At 37.5% G+C, this 23,165-nt stretch overlaps 1 protein-coding gene across 7 annotated transcripts in view; it reads right to left on the reverse strand.

Moving 5' to 3' along the window:
* Positions 1-23,165, reverse strand: part of EMSY (EMSY transcriptional repressor, BRCA2 interacting) — an 88,326-nt gene that overhangs the window by 32,316 nt on the left and 32,845 nt on the right. For all 7 annotated transcript variants that reach the window (XM_059930768.1, XM_059930762.1, XM_059930763.1 and 4 more), the window contains 3 exons: positions 13,672-13,926; positions 5,518-5,667; positions 2,738-2,908 (listed from right to left, as the gene is read on the reverse strand). In XM_059930768.1, coding sequence (XP_059786751.1) covers positions 2,738-2,908; positions 5,518-5,667; positions 13,672-13,926 — 576 coding nt within the window. The remainder of the gene's footprint in view (positions 1-2,737; positions 2,909-5,517; positions 5,668-13,671; positions 13,927-23,165) is intronic.

Raw genomic sequence — 23,165 nt, forward strand, 5'->3', positions numbered from 1 at the left:
AATTGCTTATTCTAACAAAAACTTGACCTTTCTAGAAAGCACTTTGAAAGCATGAACTTGCCTTCCAGTATATTATACAAAGAAAATAAGAACTTCACATAATAATTTATGTATAATGATGTTCATCACAGGATTATTTATGACAAAAAAAATTGTTAAGTAACCTAAAACACTCAACAATGAATAAACAGTTAAATCATGGTGCATCATATGAGAGAACACTGCATAGTCATTAATCTGGGGCGGGGGTGGGGTATCAAAATACATTTAATGGAATGGGAAAATGATATTATTATATGAAAAAAGATTAAAACCAATTATATTAGATCTAAATTTAATTTTAAAATTATACATATATACACAAAAACATTTATATAAAAATCTAAATAGAAAAAGGAATAAACAGAAATATATACACTTAAATTTTAACATATTTCTCTAGATGGCGAAAATTACAGGTTTTTAATTTTCTTTGTATACCTTTCTGTATTTTCCAAATTCCCCACAATAAAGGGGAAAATATCATTTTTTTAAAGCCTTCTATTCTTACAGCCAGGTGTTTGAATATATTTTAAGAAAAGCATTTCTTTTTGGTTGTGGGCTGGTGGGGGCACGGACTCTAGTACCCAGCATCTGATCATGGATGAAGGCAGAAAACTATCTAAATTCATCCAACCAGGCTTATCGGTTTACTGTGAAAAGACAGGGATTGAAAACTACTAATAAACTAACCGATAATCCCAGTATCATGGAACAACAAGAGTATTATAAAATAAGAAAACTGGGGCTTCCCTGGTGGCGCAGTGGTTGAGAATCTGCCTGCCAATGCAGGGGACACGAGTTCGAGCCCTGGTCTGGGAAGATCCCACATGCCGCAGAGCAACTAGGCCTGTGAGCCACAACTACTGAGCCTGCGCGTCTGGAGCCTGTGCTCCACAACAAGAGAGGCCGCGATAGTGAGAGGCCCGCGCATCGCGATGAAGAGTGGCCCCCGCTTGTCGCAACGAGAGAAAGTCCTCGCACAGAAACGAAGACCCAGCACAGCTATAAATAAGTAATAAATAAATAATAAATAAATTTAAAAAAAAAATAAGAAAACTATCTTTATAAAGAATATTGATATGTAACATAAGGATCAGTTTAAAGCAGTCAGAAATGAGAGAAGTTCTTTAGAATTAAAGTGTCAAATAGTGAAGCAAAGGTTGAGGCAAAATGAGCTCCATGCAATGAATAAAGCTATTTCAGCTATGAGCCCAGTATATCCTATAGTGCTGAAAAAGTTTAAGAACTCTTCCTCTGTATACCCATACACTTGAAATAGCGACTAACCATGAGTTACTTCATATTTAAAAACAAAGGTGGATGAAATGTATACACGTGTAGGGTATATATCTCACTGCCTCTTTGCTTCTAGGGCCATGTGCTTGCCTGTATTGCTCTCACCTCATACAAAGCAGATAAATCATAAATAAGGTTTGAAAACAGAGGCTTCATGACATGTAGACATTCCTTCAAGCTATATGATATTAAGAATTCATATCTAAGTAAAGAAAAACCCTTATGGTCATAAAAAGCTATACACTAATAAAAAACATGATTACTTTTTGAAAAATGTTTAAGTATGTGCTCTATACTATTTAAAGATATTGTCAGGTAATAAATTATAATTTGAGTTTTAACTGTGTTATTTAAAATATCCTCTTAAAAGCTGGAGTATGATGATTCTTTCCCTACTGGTTTCACCCTCCTCAGTTTGGCAAACATTGAAGCTTACACTTAAAAAGTAGAGCCAAAATTAGCAGCTTTAAATATAGTGCTTTATGCCAATACCATGCCCTGCTTTGTTTTTTTTTTCACTCCTTGAGTTATCAGCAACATCATATTACTGCCAGGAACTTCAATCCCTTCACTTTAAAATGTTAGAACAATTCACCTGGGGCGTACAAAATACGGCTAGTCTACAAAAATGGTAGACAGTTAAAGTCCACAGGGTTTGCTTGGTCAGAGATTATTCACATCATTTTAATTAAAAAATAATAATCAATGAAAATGGATACCGTGTTAACATTCCACTTCAGGGTACACAACGCAAATATTGCAGGAATAAATGAGCCAATAAAAACCAGGTAAGGTTCCAAAATACCAATAAATATTAGCCTTTACTATCTGAGTAAAACATTTTTAAAAAGTAAATAGCCAATATAAATGGTGAAAAGCAAATAAAAATATTCAAGTATTTTTATTTTTAATATGCTAAAGTGACATTAGTAATTGAAATTATGAGATACGATCCCTCAAACATATTTAGACTAATAAATACTAGTTCTTCCACTATCTAGCTTGTATGGCTTTGGACAGGTCAAGTTCATCCTCTAAACTTAAATACGTCTGTACCTGTAGACTGGGGCTGATACCAACTATTTCAGAGTTATGAGGTATGAATGAATTGATAAATGGGGCAATACTTTGTAAATGAAAAATCTCTATGCAAATGTAAACCATAATCCTTCCATTCTGATTAAATGCAACTAAATGTTCTAAAACTCTCAAAAGCTTAAGATATGAAGATTTAATACTAGAACTAAAAAAACTATACCTAATCACTAAAACATCAGGACTAAAAACAAAGCTATAGATTTCTAAGCAGAAAACTGCGATCAAACAGAATCCTTCAACAGTGAAATGGTTTTCCTCTTATTGGTCACCTGTACCTTTAACGTATTTCAGATATACCTACCAGAAACTATATTACTGCTAATTATCTTGCCCCCCAAGGTAGCTAATGATTTGGGTACTACTGTAATAATGCTACCACTGGTAGTTTTCACGTAGGTTGCAGCTCCAGGGGTTGCAGCCATCCGACCTATAGATGGGCTCACTGTTGGCCGAGTATAGGTTGCCTGTGTGCCTATAAAAGGGAAAAGTCAAGAGAAAAACTTGTCATAACTTTTAGAAGAATGACGATTTATACAGTTTAACTATAATTCAACATAATCTACATTGCTTTAACTTGAAAATGGAATTTCAAGGTGTCAAGTCATTAAGTAACAATTTATAGCCAGTTTTCAATGCACATAGCAAGAACTATAGCCAACTCAATTTGAATTAATTTTACACGTAAAATTTTGTGATGTGTTGCATCAAATTACTAACCCCAAGAAAAAGTATAACCAAGTCTGTTCCCTTCTTCCACTACCCTTCTTCCACTAGTTTGATGCCAAAAGAAACTTAAATTTAATCATCTTTCCTGCCAGAGCATTTTAGGTATTTCTGTTATAGATTTCAAGGTCTCTGCATCTGTTTTATGCTGTCTCAATGCCAAACCCAACGGCAGCACTCAGCAAATAAGGCAGTATATTGTTTGCCTAAAATTTTATAAATTTTTACAGTTTTGTACTCTGTTACCCTCTAAATATATTTCCATCTTTTAAAGAGTTATTCCATCATTTTACTAGAGATTAAAGTTGAAGCTGCCAAGAGTTACCAGGAATATTTCTTTTTAGCCTAAAAAGTCCACTATTTACATATTTCCTCTTAACTGACCCATTAGAATATTTTTCTTCATATCTCTCAAAGGACTTTACATTCTTCCCCACTATTTCTAGGACTTTTTTCTTTCCCCAAACAGGAATTAAAAATTAACCAGATAAGCCTGTTGTAGTTTGTCACAAATCTGGTAACTCAGAAACACTATTCCTAAGCACTGTTTCTAAGTTCCTAACACTGTTCCTAAGAGCCGTTAGTTTTGGGGAGAATGAAGATAACTCAGATAACACCTTCTTCAACTGAAAAAAATTTTTTCATGATAATTAGATTCAGGGGTCACTGTGATAACCATTTCAACAACCCCCTCCCAAGAATGGTTTTACCCAGTTAGTATTTACCGTTTTAAAATATAATCACTACCCAAAAAAGGGAGAAGTGGAAGAACATTAAGTAGAATTACTTTAAATTGATTACAAACATACATCTAAATCAGAAAAAAAATCTAGTGTAAAATAAATATGCTATGAAGATACACAGTTTGAATTAGTTAATTATAGCTGGAAAACATTTCAACTTAAGCTTTTGTTTTAAAATTAGAAACACTTATTCTAATATATATACATAAGCACAGACACAATATTATTTTTCACTACCTTTCCCTAACATGAGGAATCATATCTACATAACACTACTATCTTTGTACTAAATGGAGAAAAGTTTTGGGTGAAGAATGATAGATTTAATGCAAGAATAACAGTGTTTTTAAAGCATAGACTTTGCAAAGAGACAGAAAATAGAATGGCAGTTACCAGGGACTGGGGGAAGGTGGGAATGCAGAGTTATTGTTTAATGGGCACAGAGTTTCAGTTTGGGAAGATGTAAAAAGTTCTGGAGCTAGATGGTTGTAATGGTTGTAAAACAACGTGAATGTACTTAATACCAATGAACTATACACTTAAAAATGGTGAAAATGGTAAATTTCATGTTATCTATATTTTACCAAAGTTTTTTTTTTTAAAGCAGTTTTGGGAGTCAAACAGATCTGGATTCAAATCCCAGTCCTGTCTTTTATTGGCTGTGTGGCCTTGTGCATATTGCTTAACATAAGCCTCTGTTTTGTCTCTGAAAATGGAGATATTAAAGCCTAAGGGAGATAAAGGGTAATGCTTATACATACTTTTATATAATGGCCAATAGATGATAGCTTATAAACTTGAGAAAGGAATCATTTTACACTCTAGATTCTATTATCTAAATCTGGCCCTCTTCAAAAAGTTCGGTAAGAGTTATACAAATTTAAAATAATGGTACTGGCTAATTCTGACATTAATTAATAGTAATGGCTATTGAGCACTCTGTTGGGGACTTTACATAGCTGATTTAACACTTACAATAACTTTATGGTACAGGTTTTATGATCACATTGAAATAGACAATGGAAAAGACTGAGAGGAATTAAAGTAAACTGCTCAAGGTCACAAAGGGTGGTACTATTTAAAATGTTCTATACTGTCACTTCCTTGGGCATAGCCTGGATACTCTCATAACTGGGTAAAATGGCATCCTATGCTTTTCTCAGTCTGAGTAATGCTAACTACACTGTAAAGTAATATAGATTCTCAACCTCATCAGAGTGAGATCCTTGTGGGCTGGGACTGTGTTTTCATTCACTCAACAAATCCTGACTAAACACCTACGTACAGACTAGCTCTACATATATATGGTGAATAAAACAGACAAGGTCCCTTATCCTCATGGAGCTCATGGTCTAACAAGGTGAATAACATTAAACAAATCGACAAAAAGTAGCTAAGTAATTAGAAATTATAGTATGTGTTATAAAGGAAAAGAAGAGGACCATGACAATAGCAGAGAGCTAATTTCAGTTGGGAGGAGGGAAGAGTCAAGAAAGACCTCTTTGAAGAACTGTCTCATTAATCTCTTTATTCCCAATGTCAAGTACATTGCTAGTACAGAGAAATTACTCAATAAGTATGATGAATGAATGGACTGACGCTCAAGAAAACTTACCAGTAGGAGTGGTTACCAGTTTAGTTGTCATAATTGCACCATTACTGCTAACCACCATAATAGGGGAATTGCTACTGGTGGGCAGAGTTGCTGTCACTGGTTTGGGTAAGATTTTACTTGGTTGAACTTGTTGTGTGATGATTTTAACACCTTTGAAAGAAGAAAGATAAATCTCAGTACAAATTATTTTTAATAACATGTGCTTTGTATCAACCCAAGAGGGCAGCAGTTACACACATTTACTGAGTCTTGCCTAAAAAGAGGCTTTTGTTCATACTGATGAAAGATATTCTTTTAACTTTTATTCCTCAAATTCCTATCTTCCCAAATTTCTCTCATTCAGAAATATAATTAAAATACCACAGAAGCTATTAACAAGTTTTAATGAAAAACAATTTTTCTTTTGTCTATGATCATATCATATAAGAGCTTTCAAACCAAATTAGCCATTGATCTGAACTTTTACAGACAAATAATCTGTGTTCCATGCAAATACTTGGGATGAAAGGATCAGGATAAGTCAAAAATAAAAGCAGGGCAGGAATAGGGATGCAGACGTAGAGAACAGACGTGTGGACACAGGGTGGGAAGGGGAGGGTGGGATGAACTGGGAGATTAGGATTGACATATATACACTACCATGTGTAAAACAGATAGCCGGTGGGAACCTGCTGTATAGCACAGGGAGCTCAGCTCGGTGCTCTGTGATGACCTAGATGGGTGGGATTGGGGGGTGGGGGTGAGGGGTGGGAAGGAGGTCCAAAAGGGAGGGGATATATGTATACATATAGCTGATTCACTTGGTTGTACAGCAGAAACTAACACAACATTATGAAGCAATTATACTCCAATAAAAAAAAAAATTAATGTAGCTTTTATATATTCTCAACTCTACCAAAGATTTCTCTAACCTCTTAAGACTATAAAGAGCAAGAACATTTTCTGTTTGAACATTTATTTTTAAATTGACTTCTTTTAAAAGTATTTAAATAGCTCACTTTGTCAAAAGTAAAGAATGCACTATTATTGCACCTACATAAAATATGCATGTGGACAAGAACTTGAAGGCAGTATATAAAAATAAAATTAAAATGTTAGGGTGGTGATGGTATGATATTTTTTACATTTTTCAAATTTTTAATTTAAATGTTATAAGTGTTACACTGCCTTTTCAAATGTAAGATGTCCATTTAAAAGAAATCTCTCATGTTAACTACAAATTTAAGTACTAATAATCGTTAACTAAGGAAGGAAATTTTTGGTAACACTTTTTCCCCACTAAACTTCACTGAAATAATTCATGGGACAGAATACATTTCAACAGACAACTAAAATTTTTATTACTTTTTTGGATGGTGATTTAGGTTAAGACGTTAGGAAGCAAACAAATTTATTTATTTAATAGCCTTAAATAATTTTAAAATACTTGTAGCCAACAAAGAAATTAAAATTATGACATCCAGGCATAATTAGGCAAATTACTTAATAATCTCTATGACTCAGTTTTCTCATCTATAAAATCAAGATACTATTAGTATATACCTTCTAGAGCTATGTGAAGATTAACTACATCACAGTTGTGAAGTGCATAATACACAGCAAGAGTTCAATAAATAAAGTATTATTATTGTATAAATAAATTCTGATTACAATAAATCATAAACTGTGAAGTTGTAGGGAGAAAATGATTTCTAATATTACCTTATTAATGAATTACAATAATGCTTAAGGTACATAAAAAGAAACCCCCAAAGAAATAACCACAGAGAAAAAAATTAAGGAAATCATAAGACACTACTTTGCTTAGTCCTACACAAACAAGTTGAAAATTTGGATCAAATGGGTAATTTTCTAGAAAAACAGTATTTATCAAAAATTGACCTCAAAAAAGATGTATAAATAGACAAATTTCCTTGAAACAAAATTTTAAGAGCTCCTCCCCCTTCCCCCCCACATAGCAGGCCCAGATAGTTTCAGAGGACAATTCTATGGTCCTTTAAAAAGAAAATAACTCCAATGTATTTACAACCATTCCTCTCATCACAAGAAAAAAAATATGTAACTATGTGGTGATGGATATTAATTAAACTTATTGCGGTAATCATTTCATAATATATGCATATATCAAATCATTATGTTGTACACCTCAAACTAATACAATGTTATATGTGAATTATATCTACACTTAAAATAAACCAACAACAAAAACCATTCCAGAGATTGATTTCTGACAAGAGAGCATGAGGAGCTCTGCTAACCTGCTAACCCAATGAAACCGGCAAAAATGATTTAAAAAAACAACCAATGAAAAGCTCTGGAAATGGTCCTAAGACCAAATGAAGAAACATCTATTCAAGAATACACAGAAATATTTGGTAAGAACAGTGAAATCTATGACATTTAAACTAACACCTGTTCCTCCTCCCTCCCTACAGGTGAAGCAAGGACTGCTCTCCAGACTGCTGCAGTCAAGAACACAGGGTTTCCTCCTACTCCAGCTCCCAGTTGGAGGGCTTTCTTCTGAGGAGCAGAAGGACTTCAGCTTATCTCTTTCTGCTCCCAGGCACCTGTTTTAAGTCCCAGGCAACTGCAGTCAATAGGTGGGTACTCCCTTCTTCTGCCCAGCCCCCAGTTCATGGAACGAAGGCTCTACCTTGGGCACAGAGCCTCTGAGAATACTGGGGTCCTGACCACCACTGCCCTGGCTTGTGAGGGAGTGGCTCCACCAACCAGGGGAAGCAAGCTGAGAGGATCTCAGGCTGCTTGCCCAATCTCCCACACTTGCCTTCACTGAGTGCTCAGCTCCTACAGCAGGGGTATCATTCAGAGAGAAGTCTGCCATTGACCCTACCCCTAGAGCTCCAGGGTTGCCTGAGGATAGAAACACGTCCTAAAACAGATAGCTCCTAGCCTCTTCCCAGAGGAACTGACTTCATCTGTAACAGAGCATGGAGAAGTTCAAGCCTAAGGGTGCTCTCAAAAACAGTGGAGGATGTGATGAAAGGCAACGAGAAGGAGAATCATGGATTTAATTAAGATACCTTCTAGACTATAGGCCAGATAGTTTGCAGGAGAGAACTGAATAGTAAGGAAGCTGAGAGGAACGCTCCTATGGTCAGAACAAATATCAAAAATGTACCTTTGAGATTATTCCTTCAAAGAAGCCACAATTTGGATGAGTTTGTAGAGCAACTTATGCTCCAGGAATTGTTGAAAAAAATAGAACAATCAGTTAGTGTAGTTTAACAGCTGGGTGTGGTCAGGAAAGAGGAAAAAGCCATACCAATATCACTGTCACCTCAGAATGGCTGGGTATACCCAGAGCTGTACCTCCCTGAGGAACAACAGCAGAGGCTTAACTTCAGCAAAATAATTGATCTAGTCACTAAACAACAAAGAACCATGCCAATAACAATAACAAATCAGGGGTGGGGGTAGGGGAAGATCAGTACCCAGCTACAATATATAATGTCTAATATCTATATATCTAATATCTAAAATATCAATGTAAATATCTAAAATGTCCAGTTTCCAACAAAAACTTGCAAAGAAACATGAAAATATGACCCACACAGTGGGAAAAAAGCAGGCAACGGAAACTGTGAGAGCAACCAGATGTCAGACTTAACAACAACAAAAACACTTCAAAATAGCCATTACACATATGTTCACAGAACTAGAGGAAAGCATGATTTCAGAAGTAAAAGAGGGTATGATGACAAATTTGCATCAAGTAGAGAATATTAATTAAGCAATAGAAATTACAAAAAAGAACCAAACGGAAAATGCAGAGTTGAAAAGTACAATAACTGAAATAAAAAATTCACTAGAAGGGCTCAAGAATAGATTTGAACTGGCAGAAGAAAGAATTAGCAAATTTAAAGACAGATCAATTAGAGATTATGCAAGCTGAAGAATGCAAAGAAAAAAGAATGAAGAAAATGAACAGAAATGTGGAACACCATTAAGTGCACAACATATGTAATGTAACTACAAAAAGGAAGGAACAGAGAGAAAAGAGAAAAAGAAGTATTCAAAGAAGTAATGGCTGAAAATGTTCCATATTTATTGAAAAGCAATAACTTACACATCCAGGAAGCTAGACAAACACTGAAGAAGATAAATACAAAGAGAACCACAAACAGGAACATCATACTAAAAATGCTGAAAGTCAAAGACAAGGAGAAAATCCTGAGACCATCAAGAGCACAACAATTTCTATTTACAAGGGGATTTCATTACGGTTAGCAACTGACTTTTCAGTGGAAACAATGGAGGCCAGCAGGCAGTAGAATAACGTATTCAAAGTGCTCAAAGAAAACCTGTCAACCAAGAATTCGATATCCAGCAAAGCTATCTTTCAAAAAATGCAGATGAAATAGTCTTTACCAGATAAACAAAAACGGAGAGAGTCTGTTGCTAGCAGACCATCTTACAACAGACACTCAAGGAAGTTCTATGAATAGAAGGAACAAGAAACAAAACAATGATATCCACTCTTGCCAGTTATATTCAACATTTTACCAGAGGTTCCAGTCAGGGAAATTAGGCAAGACAAAGAAATACAGGGCATCCAGACTGTAACAGAAATTATCTCTCTTTGCAGATGATTTGATCTTTTATATAAAAATCCTAAGGAATTCACTATAAACTATTAGAACTAAAAAGTGAGTTCAGCTAAGTTGCAGGTACAAAATCAACAAAAAATCAGTGGCATCTCTACACATTAGCAATGAGTAATCCAAAAGATGAAATTAACAGTTCCACTTACAACAGCTACAAAAATAAAATACTTAGAAATAAATTAACAAAAGAAGTGTAAAATTTATACACTAAGAACCACACATTTCAACACTGTTGAAAGAAATTAAAGATCTAAATAAACACAAAAACATCCCATGTTCATGGATCAGAAGATTTAACATTATAAAGATGGTAATACTCCTCAATTGATCTACAGATTCAATGCAAACCCCATGAGATTCTCGGCTGATTTCTTTGTAGAAACTGACAAGCTGATTCCAAAATTCATACAGAATTGCAAGGGACCCAGAATAGCCAAAACTATCTTTTAAAAAAGAACAAAACAGGAACACTCACACTTCCTGATTTCAAAACAATGTAAGTCAATGGTAATCAAATCAACATACAAATAGACATATAATGGAACAGAATTGAGAATCCAGAAATAAAGTCATACATGTGCTCAGTGGATTTTCAACAAGGGTGCCGAGACCATTCAATGGGGGGGAAAACAGTGTTTTTAACAAATGGTATTGGGACAATCGAAGAGCCATGCGTGAAAGAATGAAGTGGGATCCTTATTTCACACCATAACAAAATTAATCAAAATAGATCAAAGGCCTAAATTTAAGAGGCAAAATTATCAATCTCTTAGGGAAAAAATAAGATAAATCTTTATAACCTGGGATTTGGCAAAAGATTCTTAAATACAATACCAAAAGCACAAGCAACAAAAGAAAAAATAAATTGTACATTACCAAAATTAAACATGTTTGTGTTTCAAAGGACATCATCAAGAAAGTGAAAAGACAACCCACAGAATGGGAGGAAATATTTGTAATTCATGTACCTGATAAAGGTTTAATATCTAAAATATGTATAGTAAAAAAAAAAAAAAAACTCATACAATTCAATGATAAAAAGACAAATAACTCAACTAAAAAGTGGCAAAGCATATAAATAGATATTTCTCCAAGGAAGATATATAAAGGGCCAATAAGCATATGAAAAGATGGTCAACACCATTAGTCATCAGAGAAATGCAAATCAAAACCACAATGAAATACCACTTCACACAAACTGGGATGGCTAGAATCAAAAAGTCAGAGACTAGCAAGTGTTATCAATGTACAAGTGGATAAACAAAATGTGAATTATTATTTGGCCATAAGGAGGAATGAAGTACTAATACATGCTACTTCATGGATGAACCTTGAACATTGTTAAGTAAAAGAAGCCAGTCAAAAGATCACATATTATATGATTCCATTCACATAAAAATCCAGAATATAGAAATCTAGAGACAGAAAGTAGATTAGTGGTTGTTTAGGGCTGGAGAGGTTGTCATGGTGAGTAGGGAGTGATAGCTAAATGGTACAGGGTTTCTTTTGGAAGTGATGAAAATGTTCTAAAATCAACTGTAGTGATGGTTGCACATATCTGTGAATATACTACCTACCACTGAACTGTACACTTTACATCGGTTCATTGAATGGTATGTGAATTATATCTCAATAAAGCTGTCCTTTAATAGAAAAAATTCCAGAGCATTTTAAAAAGGAAAACTTTACAATTCTTTCTTGTAAGCACACATACCATTGAAACTAAAGCCTGACAGAGACTGCAGGCAAAGAGAAAACTACAGACCAATTTCCCTATGTCTATCGATGCATTACTATCCATACCTCATACTAGGTATGAGGCAGTGGTGAAATGGTACAAACTTCCAGTCAAAAGGTACAAACTTCCAGTTATAAGATAAGTAAGTGCTGGGGACGTGATAATGTGCAGCATGATGACTACAGTTAACAATACTGCATTGTATATTTGAAAGTTGCTAAGAGAGTAAATCTTAAAAGTTCTCATCACAAGAAAAAAAATTGTAACTATGAGTGGTAATAGATGCTAACTTATTGTGGTAATCATTTTGCAATAGATACATATATCAAATCATTATGTTACACCTATAACTAATACAAAGTTATGTGTCAATTACATCTCAAAAAAAATAATAAAATGTTCCTATCAAAAAATAAAACAAGGGGGCTTCCCTGGTGGCGCAGCGGTTGAGAATCTGCCTGCCAACGCAGGGGGCACGGGTTCGAGCCCTGGTCTGGGAAGATCCCACATGCCGTGGAGCAACTAGGCCCGTGAGCCACAACTGCTGAGCCTGCGCGTCTGGAGCCTGTGCTCCGCAACAAGAGAGGCCACGATAGTGAGAGGCCCGCGCACCATGATGAAGAGTGGCCCCCGCTTGCCACAGCTAGAGGAAGCCCTCGCACAGAAACGAAGACCCAACACAGCCCAAAATATAAATAAATACATAATAATTAAAGGTGCTAATAATTACAAAATATAATAATAAATTTAAAAAAAAATAAAACAAGGGACTTCCCTGGTGGTGCAGTGGTTAAGAATCCACCTACCAACACAGGGGACACGGGTTCGATCCCTGGTCCGGGAAGCTCCCACATTCCGTGGAGCAACTAAGCCTGTGCACCACAACTACTGAGCCCACGTGCCACAACTACTGAAGCCAGTGCACCTAGAGCCCATGCTCCACAACAAAAAGTAGCCACTGCAATAAGAAGCCCACACACCACAACAAAGAGTAGCCCCCGCTCGACACAACTAGAGAAAGCCTGCGCACAGCAACAAAGACCCAACGCAGCCATAAATAAATAAATAAAATAAAATAAAATAAAATAAAACAAACAAAAAACTGAAAATGTCAGCATCTCCCAAAGTCCTTTTCTACCACCAAATAAAATCCAGCTTCAGTGGAGGAAAAAAATCCATTTTCTTTTCTTAAAGATATTAAGTACGTTAAGAGGCTTTTTCGTCTCCCTGTATCTAAGCCTCCATCCTACCTGTCTTTCTATTCAATACTTTTATGATTCGATAACTTAACAGTAATTGCCTCCTACCCCTGTGTTCCCACTGTGCTAGAGATGCTTTCAATAAACTGCTAAATTGTTATACCACAAACTTCTTCACCGTACACGATGTCTTTTAATCTTAGCACCTCTGCCCATGACAAATTTATGCCAGATTCACAATATGGCCTCTAACACAAGACTCCCCAGACTAATTTTTCCACTGCTCACTTCCCATAACCCCAGTGGGCTCAAAGTCTGGGTTTGTTTCCTCGGCTTCCTTTATCTCTTCTGAGAGTTCACTGAAAAAAACCTCTTCCTGCTGCGCAAACAGCTTTTTTCTCCCTTCTCTATTCCCAAGCACCAGTTCTCTCTATATAAGTATTTCCAACAGGAGGGTCTCAAAATATATTTTGGAATTAAAACTCTCATGCTTGAGGAAACTGTATGTGGAAGTGAATCCATATATATCGCAATCTTCAGAGAACTGGTGACTGGGGAAGAATTACCATCTCCTGAAACATTTTCCATTTACCTGACTCCTGTTTGATTTGAATGGTAGGCTTGATACCAGGTGGCAAAGGAGACTGCTGAGGCTGTTGCTGATGAGATACTGGAGAAGGCTGGGCCACCTGTTGCTGTGTCTGTTGCTGTACTTGATGTAACTGCTGCTTAGGAGACTGTTGATGCTGTTTAGGAAACTGTGCAAGAATCTGAGTTGGGGCACCCACTAAGCTTTTGGGAGAAGGAAGTCTGGTTGATGCCATTTTGATTGCTGATGTAGATACACCTATAGAAGAGTAAGGATTAGAACATTTAATAGTAAAACATAATTAAAGCTACTTCTGGTTATTGTAGTAATAGTTTAAAACTAGGTAAATCAACAAAAATAATGATTATTAAGCACCTAAGTGTCAGATATAATGTGTATGGTATTTTACATATTTTATATCTAGTCCTCAAACTTTGCAAGGGCGGCATCATTGCTCTAACACTCAAAAAACTAACTGACTTTCCCTTGGTGAAGAGTCAAAACAAAAGAAACAAAGTATCAGGCAGGATGTTCTCACACATGTCTCTCAATAGGTTTTTCTCTTAAAAAACATAGGTTCTCAATGTGAATAAAAGAACAGGGGTGGGATAGGGAGGGTGGGAGGGAGACGCAAGAGGGAGGGGATATGGGGATATATGTATACGTATAGCTGATTCACTTTGTTATACAGCAGCAACTAGCAACAATGTAAAGCAATTATACTCCAATAAAGATGTTTTAAAAAAAAACAAGAACAAAGCAAACTAGGTTTTGAATCTTATTTGTAATACAGTTTTTCGAATATTACTTTTCAGGTTCTAATGAGTCAACTTAAACATAGCATTAGACAAAATAATTCACACTGAAACATTCACCTTTTTAATTATTCAGCATGGCAAAGTACAACAGCTTTTCTATATCTCATTTCCAATAATCTACAAATAAAATCATTTCTTGAGAACTGGGTCATTAAATAATCATGTGAAAAGTTACAAGTGCGCATACTATTCAACATATCCACAGCAAAAAAATTCTCCTGATACAAGGTTTTAAGACACTTCTTTTCAATGCAATACTAATATTAGCAAGCATGCGTAGGTAGCAAATACCAACAATTTTCACTAAAGATGGGTAAGCCTGACAGAAATTCTTCCCTCTCCAAGATTTTTCATCAGTAATCTTATAATTCATCAACAACACAATAGGACTATTATCTGTAAGTAAATTAATACTCCTCACAGGAAGAACCTAGACTATAAATCTCCGTATCAATTTTTTGAGCACTGATAAAACAATGAAAAGAAACTGATAAATTGATGGCCTAATGACCAAGTTCCAATTATCAAATAGGCTATTTCACTCCTTCCTCCACCACAGCCCCACTATGACATTTACATTGTATTACAGAAAAAATTTTAGATAATATAACATTTTTATGTAAAATGTTTCTGGAGAATAATAAAAATGAAGAAGAAGCCTTGAGTAGTCACTCTGACTCTCTCAGGTTCCCCATATGTTGAATTTTCCTTGCCCTATAATTCTCTAAGGGTTGCTATATGGATCAGGTAAAATCATAGATTGAGGAATAGTTTGAGAGAAGACAAAAGAAAGATGTAGTCAGAATCACCTGGAGGGCTTACTCACATTACTTACACATTCTCCTGCCTTGCCCACCCCCATCCCTCCCTGAATGCTAGGATCTTGGTGACATGTGTATGTTATACTGCTTAGTTGTACCGAACTAGATTATCTCTGGAGCCCTTTTCAGTACCAACATTTTATAACTTAATGAATATAAAGTGCTATTCAAGTAAAAGACACTATTTTTAAACTATTTGAAAACTTTAACCTTTATATTGCATTCATAATGAACTCTTGTATTAATTGAGGTAAACTGTGCACATGAGTAACTCCCTAACTAATCTACGTTCTCTGTATCCTCTTATATAGGAAAAGTATCTAATGTAAAGGCAGTCAGGGTGACTTCAGAATCAGAGAACTGTGTTCAAATTATGTCTTCAACACATAAACTCATAATAGCTGTGTGATCTTATTAAAGTACTTAATTCCTTTAGATATTTATTCATTCAATAAAAACTTACTGAGCATATACTTTATGCTATATCCTTGGGAAACTCTTTTGTATCCATGAAACAGTCCCTACCTTCAGGAAGGTTAGAGAAGCCAATCAAATGATCACACAAATCTATCATTACAAATTGTAATAAATGTTATTTTTGTTTTAACAAATAAAAAGCCCCCTTCCTCTTCCTTTTGCTCTTCGATTCACAAAAATTTAGCGCTAAAGCCATCAGATGCTGCAAAGCACAATGGACAACTAGATGGCTAAGCAGAATAATGGCTAAGCATGGGGTGTTAGAACCCACTGCAGAGACTGACTGAGCATGGGAGTCAGAGTCCAAGTAGGTTGAGGAAGGAGTACATGCTGTGGGAGCTCAGGGTACAGTGCCACATATAGAATTAGAACTCAGGTAGGATAAAGAGGGGTTCCATGAATGTCAGCCACCTAGCACAGGGTCTCAAAGCTTGAGCAGGATGCCCACAGGAAGGGGTGGGATCAGAGTCCAAACTGGGTGAAGAAGACTTCTGGGTAGGAGGGTGGCCTGGCACAGGTGTCAGAATTGAGCAGGGTGAGAAAGACATCATGCAAAAGGGTGACATGGGGAAAGTGTCAGAACTCAGGTGAAGTGAAGTAGAAGTCTGCAAGATGTCAGAACCTGACTGGAATGAGGAAGGTATCTGCATGAAGGTAGAGGCAACAGCAGCAACAATGACAGATTGGTTATAGAGTGGGGAACTGATAAAATAAGTAAGTATATGAAAGATAATGGAAGCTAGGTTTTTGAAGAAGAAGGGAGAAAACTAGAATTAACAAGCAGAGTTTGAAATTGGACATATCAGTATGGACCCAAAGTTTTCAACATATAGAAATAAATATAGATGTATATATGTGAGTGTGTGTATAAATCTACATGCAGACACACACACACACACACACACACACACACACACCCTAGCAATGAGCATATCTAGCACCCAGATTTTCTTCTAATTATCACTTTCCACTAAAATGAATCAGGGCTCCTTAGAGAAATGGCTAAACCAAGGACTAGAGTAGGAAAAGTACATGAGGTTGGTAAATATAAAAGATTCCCCCCCACCTTTCTGTAATTTCTTTAAAAGAAAATTGGCCGTTTAAAGCAAAAGTAGTAACAATGCAATGTGGGGTTTATGATATATATAATTAAAATGTATGATAACCGGAGTGCAAGGATGAGAGAGCAGAAATAGAAATAGAAGAGTATTATTCTAAGATTCTAACACAATATGGGAAGTTGAAGACAGACTGTTATAATTTACAATGTATAATGTAAGCTCTAGAGCTGAGTTCTTAAGCAGGGCAATTGTGCTCTCCCTTTTGCCCATGGATATTTGGCAATCACTAGAGACATTTTTTATTGTCATGACAGGAGGGTGTGCTACTGGTATCTAGTAGGTAAAAGCCAGGAATGCTGCTGAACATCCTATAATGCACAAGTCAGCCCCTCATAACAAAGAATTATCTGGTCCAAAACGTCCATATGTGGAGGTTAAGAACCCTACCCTAAGCAATTATTAAAAAAGAAAAAAAAAGTAGAGCTAATAACCCAATGTAAGAGATAAAATGGAATCCTTTTTCTTAAAAAGCTTAATAAATCCAAAAGAAGACAGTAAAATGGGAGAAAAGCAAAGAATACAGAAAACAAATAAAAACAATTATTAAGATAGTAGACCTAAACTCAATCGTATTGATAATTATATCAAATATAAATGGACTAAACACTTCAATTAAAAGGCAAAGATGGTCAGAATGGATAAAAATGTAAGCCCTGACTATACAATGTTCATAAGAGATGCATTTTAAATACAAAGGCACAGACGGGTTAAAAGTAAACAGATGGAAAAAAAAAAAAAGTAAACAGATGAAAAATATGATGCAAACCCTAATTATAAGAAAGTTGGAGTAGCTACATTAATATCAGAAAAGGTAAACACCAAAATAAGGAGTACCGCCAGAGAAAAAGAGCAATGTTTCATAATAAAAAGGAAGTCAATTCATCAAGAATATACAATCCTAAACGTGCATGCACCTAATAACAGAGCTCAAAATACGTGCGACAACAACTGACAAAGGGAAAAATGTATAAACCCACAATTACAGCTAGAGGTTTTTACACTCCTCTCAATAACTGATACTACAAATAGACGCCACCCAAAAAAGGAAAATTTGATCAATTTGTCTTTTGTGGCTGTGTCAAAAGAATTTAGGAGCCAACTTGAAGAGGCTCCCACTGCAACAGATTGGACAATTTGAGCACCAAAAGAATATTTGTGATGGATTGACAGACATCAGAAATCTTAATGATATGGGGAACAAAAATCTTATTGGTCACTGAACCATCTCATTATCTGAAAACATATAAATAAACGGAAATAATTCCTGTATGAACTGTACCTCAGGATAACCCATGGTAGCAAGTAAAAGTTCTTTAAGAATTCCAGCTAATAAATGAAGAAAATGAAGATAAAATTCATTTTGCAACTACCAATAAAATAATGATCTAGGGAAAGATTACCAATAGCTATAAAAACATTTGGTAATACTTATATCTACCGATTAATGTTAATATCATTAGAGACCAGACATGTGCCTCCTAAAATGATGCAACAGGAAGTACACTTAAATACACTTATAGGTACACATCAGGAATACCACTTATCGAACGTTCATTCCCCATATCTCCAAAAACAATCAGACTTGAATCTGATCAAGTTTCTTGATTTAACTACCAGTTTTATGGAAATATAAACAGGAGAGGGGCTTCCCTGGTGGCACAGCGGTTAAGAATCCGCCTGCCAATGCAGGCGACATGGGTTCGAGCCCTGGCCTGGGAAGATCCCACATGCCGTGGAGCAACTAAACCCGTGAACCACAACTACTGAGCCTGCGCTCTAGAGCCTGTGAGCCACAACTACTGAAGCCCACACGCCTAGGGCCCGTGCTCCACAACAAGAGAAGCCTGCGCACCTCAACGAAGAGTAGCCCCCGCTCGCCACAACCAGAGAAAAGCCTGTGCGCAGCAACAAAGACCCAATGCAGCCAAAAATAAAATAAATAAATTTAATAAAAAAATAAATAAACAGGAGAACTTGTTAAACCATGGGAATTAAAATCAGCAAAACCCAGACTATGGGAAACTCAGGAAAATGACTGATTTCTTCAACAAATAATTTGAAAAGAAAAGAAAAAAACAGAAGAGGGACCCATGAGTTAAAAAGATATAACCATATCAATCAATGTGTGGACCTTATTTAGATCTCACTTTAAAAAAAATTTTTTATGACATGATCAAGGAAATTTGGATACTAACTAACTATTTTATTATATGAAGAAATTGTTAAAAATTCTAGATGTGATAGTGGTATTGTGAGTTGTGATACATACTGAAGTATTTATAACTGAAATTATATGATATTTGGGATTTGCTTCAAAACATTCCGGGTCACTGATGTGTAGAGGAAAATAGCAGGTACAGATGAAACAAAACTGACGATGTGTTGCTCATCCTTGAAGCTGGGTAATGGGTACAATGAGGGTTCATTTTACTATTCTATCCACTTATATGTTTGGAATTTTCCATAATAAAAAAGAAAATTTCAGTTATCCTGTTTCATGGATGACCAATTCAGAATAAGCATTCTAATTGGTAGAATTTAAGACTTCCTGTATGAGCCAACCATACACAATCCCCCTACTCCGTACCTCTGGAACCATCTCTACACTTATAAACATGGAGTCAGCCACGAAGTTATTGCTACTAAGACTCTTCCCCCTCTACGACCAGCTGCCCCTATAAGACTAACCAGAGACAGATACATCAGCTCTAAAACAGTCCGTCTCTAGTCCCCAACAGAAGCAGACACTGAATGCCCTTGTCCCCTAGGTACCCACACAAGAGCTGCTAAAGAAGCCCTGCAGTCAGAATCACAACTGCAGTTTATATGTTACCACTTCCACTAACATTTACCTTTTTAAAAGAAAATGCCTTAATTTCCTTAGCACTTATATCTAAATTAAATATCTCGGGTAGGGGCAAGATGGCGGAAGAGTAAGACGCGGAGATCACCTTCCTTCCCACAGATACAGCAGAAATACATCTACACGTGGAACTGCTCCTACAGAACACCCACTGAACGCTGGCAGAAGACGTCAGACCTCCCAAAAGGCAAGAAAATCCCCACGTACTTGGGTAGGGTAAAAGAAAAAAGAAATAACAGAGACAAAAGAATAGGGACGGGTCCTGCGCCAGTGGGAGGGAGCCGTGAAGGAGGAAAGGTTTCCAGGCACTAGGAAGCCCCTTTGCGGGCAGAGACTGTGGGTGGCAGAGGGGGGAAGCTTCGGAGCCGCGGAGTAGAGCGCAGCCACAGGGGTGCGGAGGGCAAAGCGGAGAGACTCCCGCACAGAGGCTCGGCGCCAACCAGCACTCACCAGCCCGAGAGGCTTGTCTGCTCACTCGCCGGGGCGGGCGGGGGCTGGGAGCTGAGGCTCGGGCTTTGGTGCGAGCCGGGAGGGAGTCCGGGAAAATGTCTGCAGCTGCCGAAGAGGCAAGAGACTTTTTCTTGCCTCTTTGTTTCACGGCGCGCAAGGAGAGGGGATTCAGAGCGCTGCCTAAACGAAATCCAGAGACGGGTGCGAGCCGCGGCTATCAGCGCGGATCCCACAGCAACAGGGGCGCAGAGGGAAAAATGGAGAGATTCCCACACAGAGGCTCAGCGCCGAGCAGCGCTCACCAGCCCGAGAGGCTTGTCTGCTCACCCGCTGGGGCAGGCGGGGCTGGGAGCTGAGGTGCGGGCTTCGGTAGGGAGAGGACTGGGGTTGGCAGCGTGAACACAGCCTGAAGGGGTTGGCGTGCCGCGGCGAGCCGGAGAGGAGGTCTGCAGCCGCTGAAGAGGCAAGAGACTTTTTCTTGCCTCTTTGTTTCGCGGCGCGCAAGGAGAGGGGATTCAGAGCGCCGCCTAGACGAACTCCAGAGGCGGGCACGAGCCGCGGCTAACAGCGCGGACCCCAGAGACTGGTAGGAAACGCTAAGGCTGCTGCTGCCGCCACCAAGAAGCCTGTGTGCGAGCACAGGTCACTCCCCACACCGCCCCTCCCGGGAGCCGGTGCAGCTCGCCACTGCCAGGCTCCCGTGATCCAGGGACAACTTCCCCTGGAGAACGCACGGCGCGCCTCAGGCTGCTGCAACGACGCCTCTGACGCCGCAGGCTCACCCCGCCTCCTCCGTACCGCTCCCTCCCCCGGCCTGAGTGAGCCAGAGCCCCCGAAGCAGCTGCTCCTTTAACCCTGTTCTGTCTGGGCGGGGAACGGACGCCCTCAGGCAACGTACATGCAGAGGCGGGTCCAAATCCAAAGCTGAACGCTGGGAGCTGTACGAACAAAGAAGAGAAAGGGAAATCTCCCCCAGCAGCCTCAGAAGCAGCTGATTAAAGCTCCACAAACAACTTGATGTGCCTGCATCTTTTGAATACCTGAATAGACAACGAATCATCCCAAATTCAAAAGGTGGACTTTAGGAGCAGGATATATTAATTTCCCCTTTTCCTTTTTTTGTGAGTGTATATGTGTATGCTTCTGGGTGAGATTTTGTCTGTATAGCTTTGCTTTCACCATCAGTCCTAGGGTTAGGTCCGTCCATTTTTTTTTTTTTTTTTTTTTTACTTAAAAAAATTTTTTTTTCCTAATATATATTTTCTTAATAATTTTTTCCGTATTTTCTATTTTTAGAAATTAAAAAATTTTTTAATAAGTTTTTTCATATTTTTTATTTTAAAAAATTAAAATTTTTTTTCTTAATAAATTTTTTTCTTAAAAATCTTTTTCTTATTTTTTACTATAAAATATTAATAAATCTGTTTCTAAAAATTAAAAAAAAATTTTTTCTGAATACATTTACTCTTAATTTTTTTTCTTATTTTTTATTATAATAGCTTTATTTTATTTTATCCTCTTTTTATCTTTCTATTTTTTTCTCCCTTATATTCTGAGCTGTGTGGATGAAAGGCTCTTGGTGCTCCAGCCAGGCATCAGGGCTGTGCCTCTGAGGTGGGAGAGCCAACTTCAGGACACTGGTCCACAAGAGACCAACCAGCTCCACGTAATACCAAACGGCAAAAATCTCTCAGAGATCTCCATCTCAACATCAAGACCCAGCTTCACTCAACGACCAGCAAGCTACAGGGCTGGATACCCTATGCCAAACAAGTAGCAAGACAGGAACACAGCCCCATCCATTAGCAGGGAGGCTGCCTAAAATCATAAGGCCACAGACATCCCAAAACACACCACCAGACGTGGACGTGCCCACCAGAAAGACAAGATTCAACCTCATCCACCAGAACACAGGCAATAGTCCCCTCCACCAGGAAGCCTACACAACCCACTGAACCAACCTTACCCACTGGGGACAGATACCAAAAACAACGGGAACTACGAACCTGCAGCCTGTGAAAAGGAGACCCCAAACACAGTAAGATAAGCAAAATGAGACGACAGAAAAACACACAGCAGATGAAGGAGCAGGGTCAAAACACACCAGACCTAACAAATGAAGAGGAAATAGGTAGTCTACCTGAAAAAGAATTCAGAATAATGATAGTAAGGATGATCCAAAATCTTGGAAATAGAATAGACAAAATGCAAGAAACATTTAACAAGGACGTAGAAGAACTAAAGAGGAACCAAGCAACGATGAAAAACACAATAAATGAAATTAAAAATACTCTAGATGGGATCAATAGCAGAATAACTGAGGCAGAAGAAAGGATAAGTGACCTGGAAGATAAAATGGTGGAAATAACTACTGCAGAGCAGGATAAAGAAAAAAGAATGAAAAGAACTGAGGACAGTCTCAGAGACCTCTGGGACAACATTAAACGCACCAACATTCGAATTATAGGGGTCCCAGAAGAAGAAGAGAAAAAGAAAGGGACTGAGAAGATATTTGAAGAGATTATAGTTGAAAACTTCCCTAATATGGGAAAGGAAATAGTTAATCAAGTCCAGGAAGCACAGAGAGTCCCATACAGGATAAACCCAAGGAGAAACACGCCAAGACACATATTAATCAAACTGTCAAAAATTAAATATAAAGAAAACATATTAAAAGCAGCAAGGGAAAAACAACAAATAACACACAAGGGAATCCCCATAAGGTTAACATCTGATCTTTCAGCAGAAACTCTGCAAGCCAGACGGGAGTGGCAGGATATACTTAAAGTGATGAAGGAGAAAAACCTACAACCAAGGTTACTCTACCCAGCAAGGATCTCATTCAGATTTGATGGACAAATTAAAACCTTTACAGACAAGCAAAAGCTGAGAAAGTTCAGCACCACAAAACCAGCTTTACAACAAATGCTAAAGGAACTTCTCTAGG

Source organism: Balaenoptera ricei, chromosome 8, assembly GCF_028023285.1.
Source record: "Balaenoptera ricei isolate mBalRic1 chromosome 8, mBalRic1.hap2, whole genome shotgun sequence".
NCBI classification, from domain to species: Eukaryota; Metazoa; Chordata; class Mammalia; order Artiodactyla; family Balaenopteridae; genus Balaenoptera; species Balaenoptera ricei.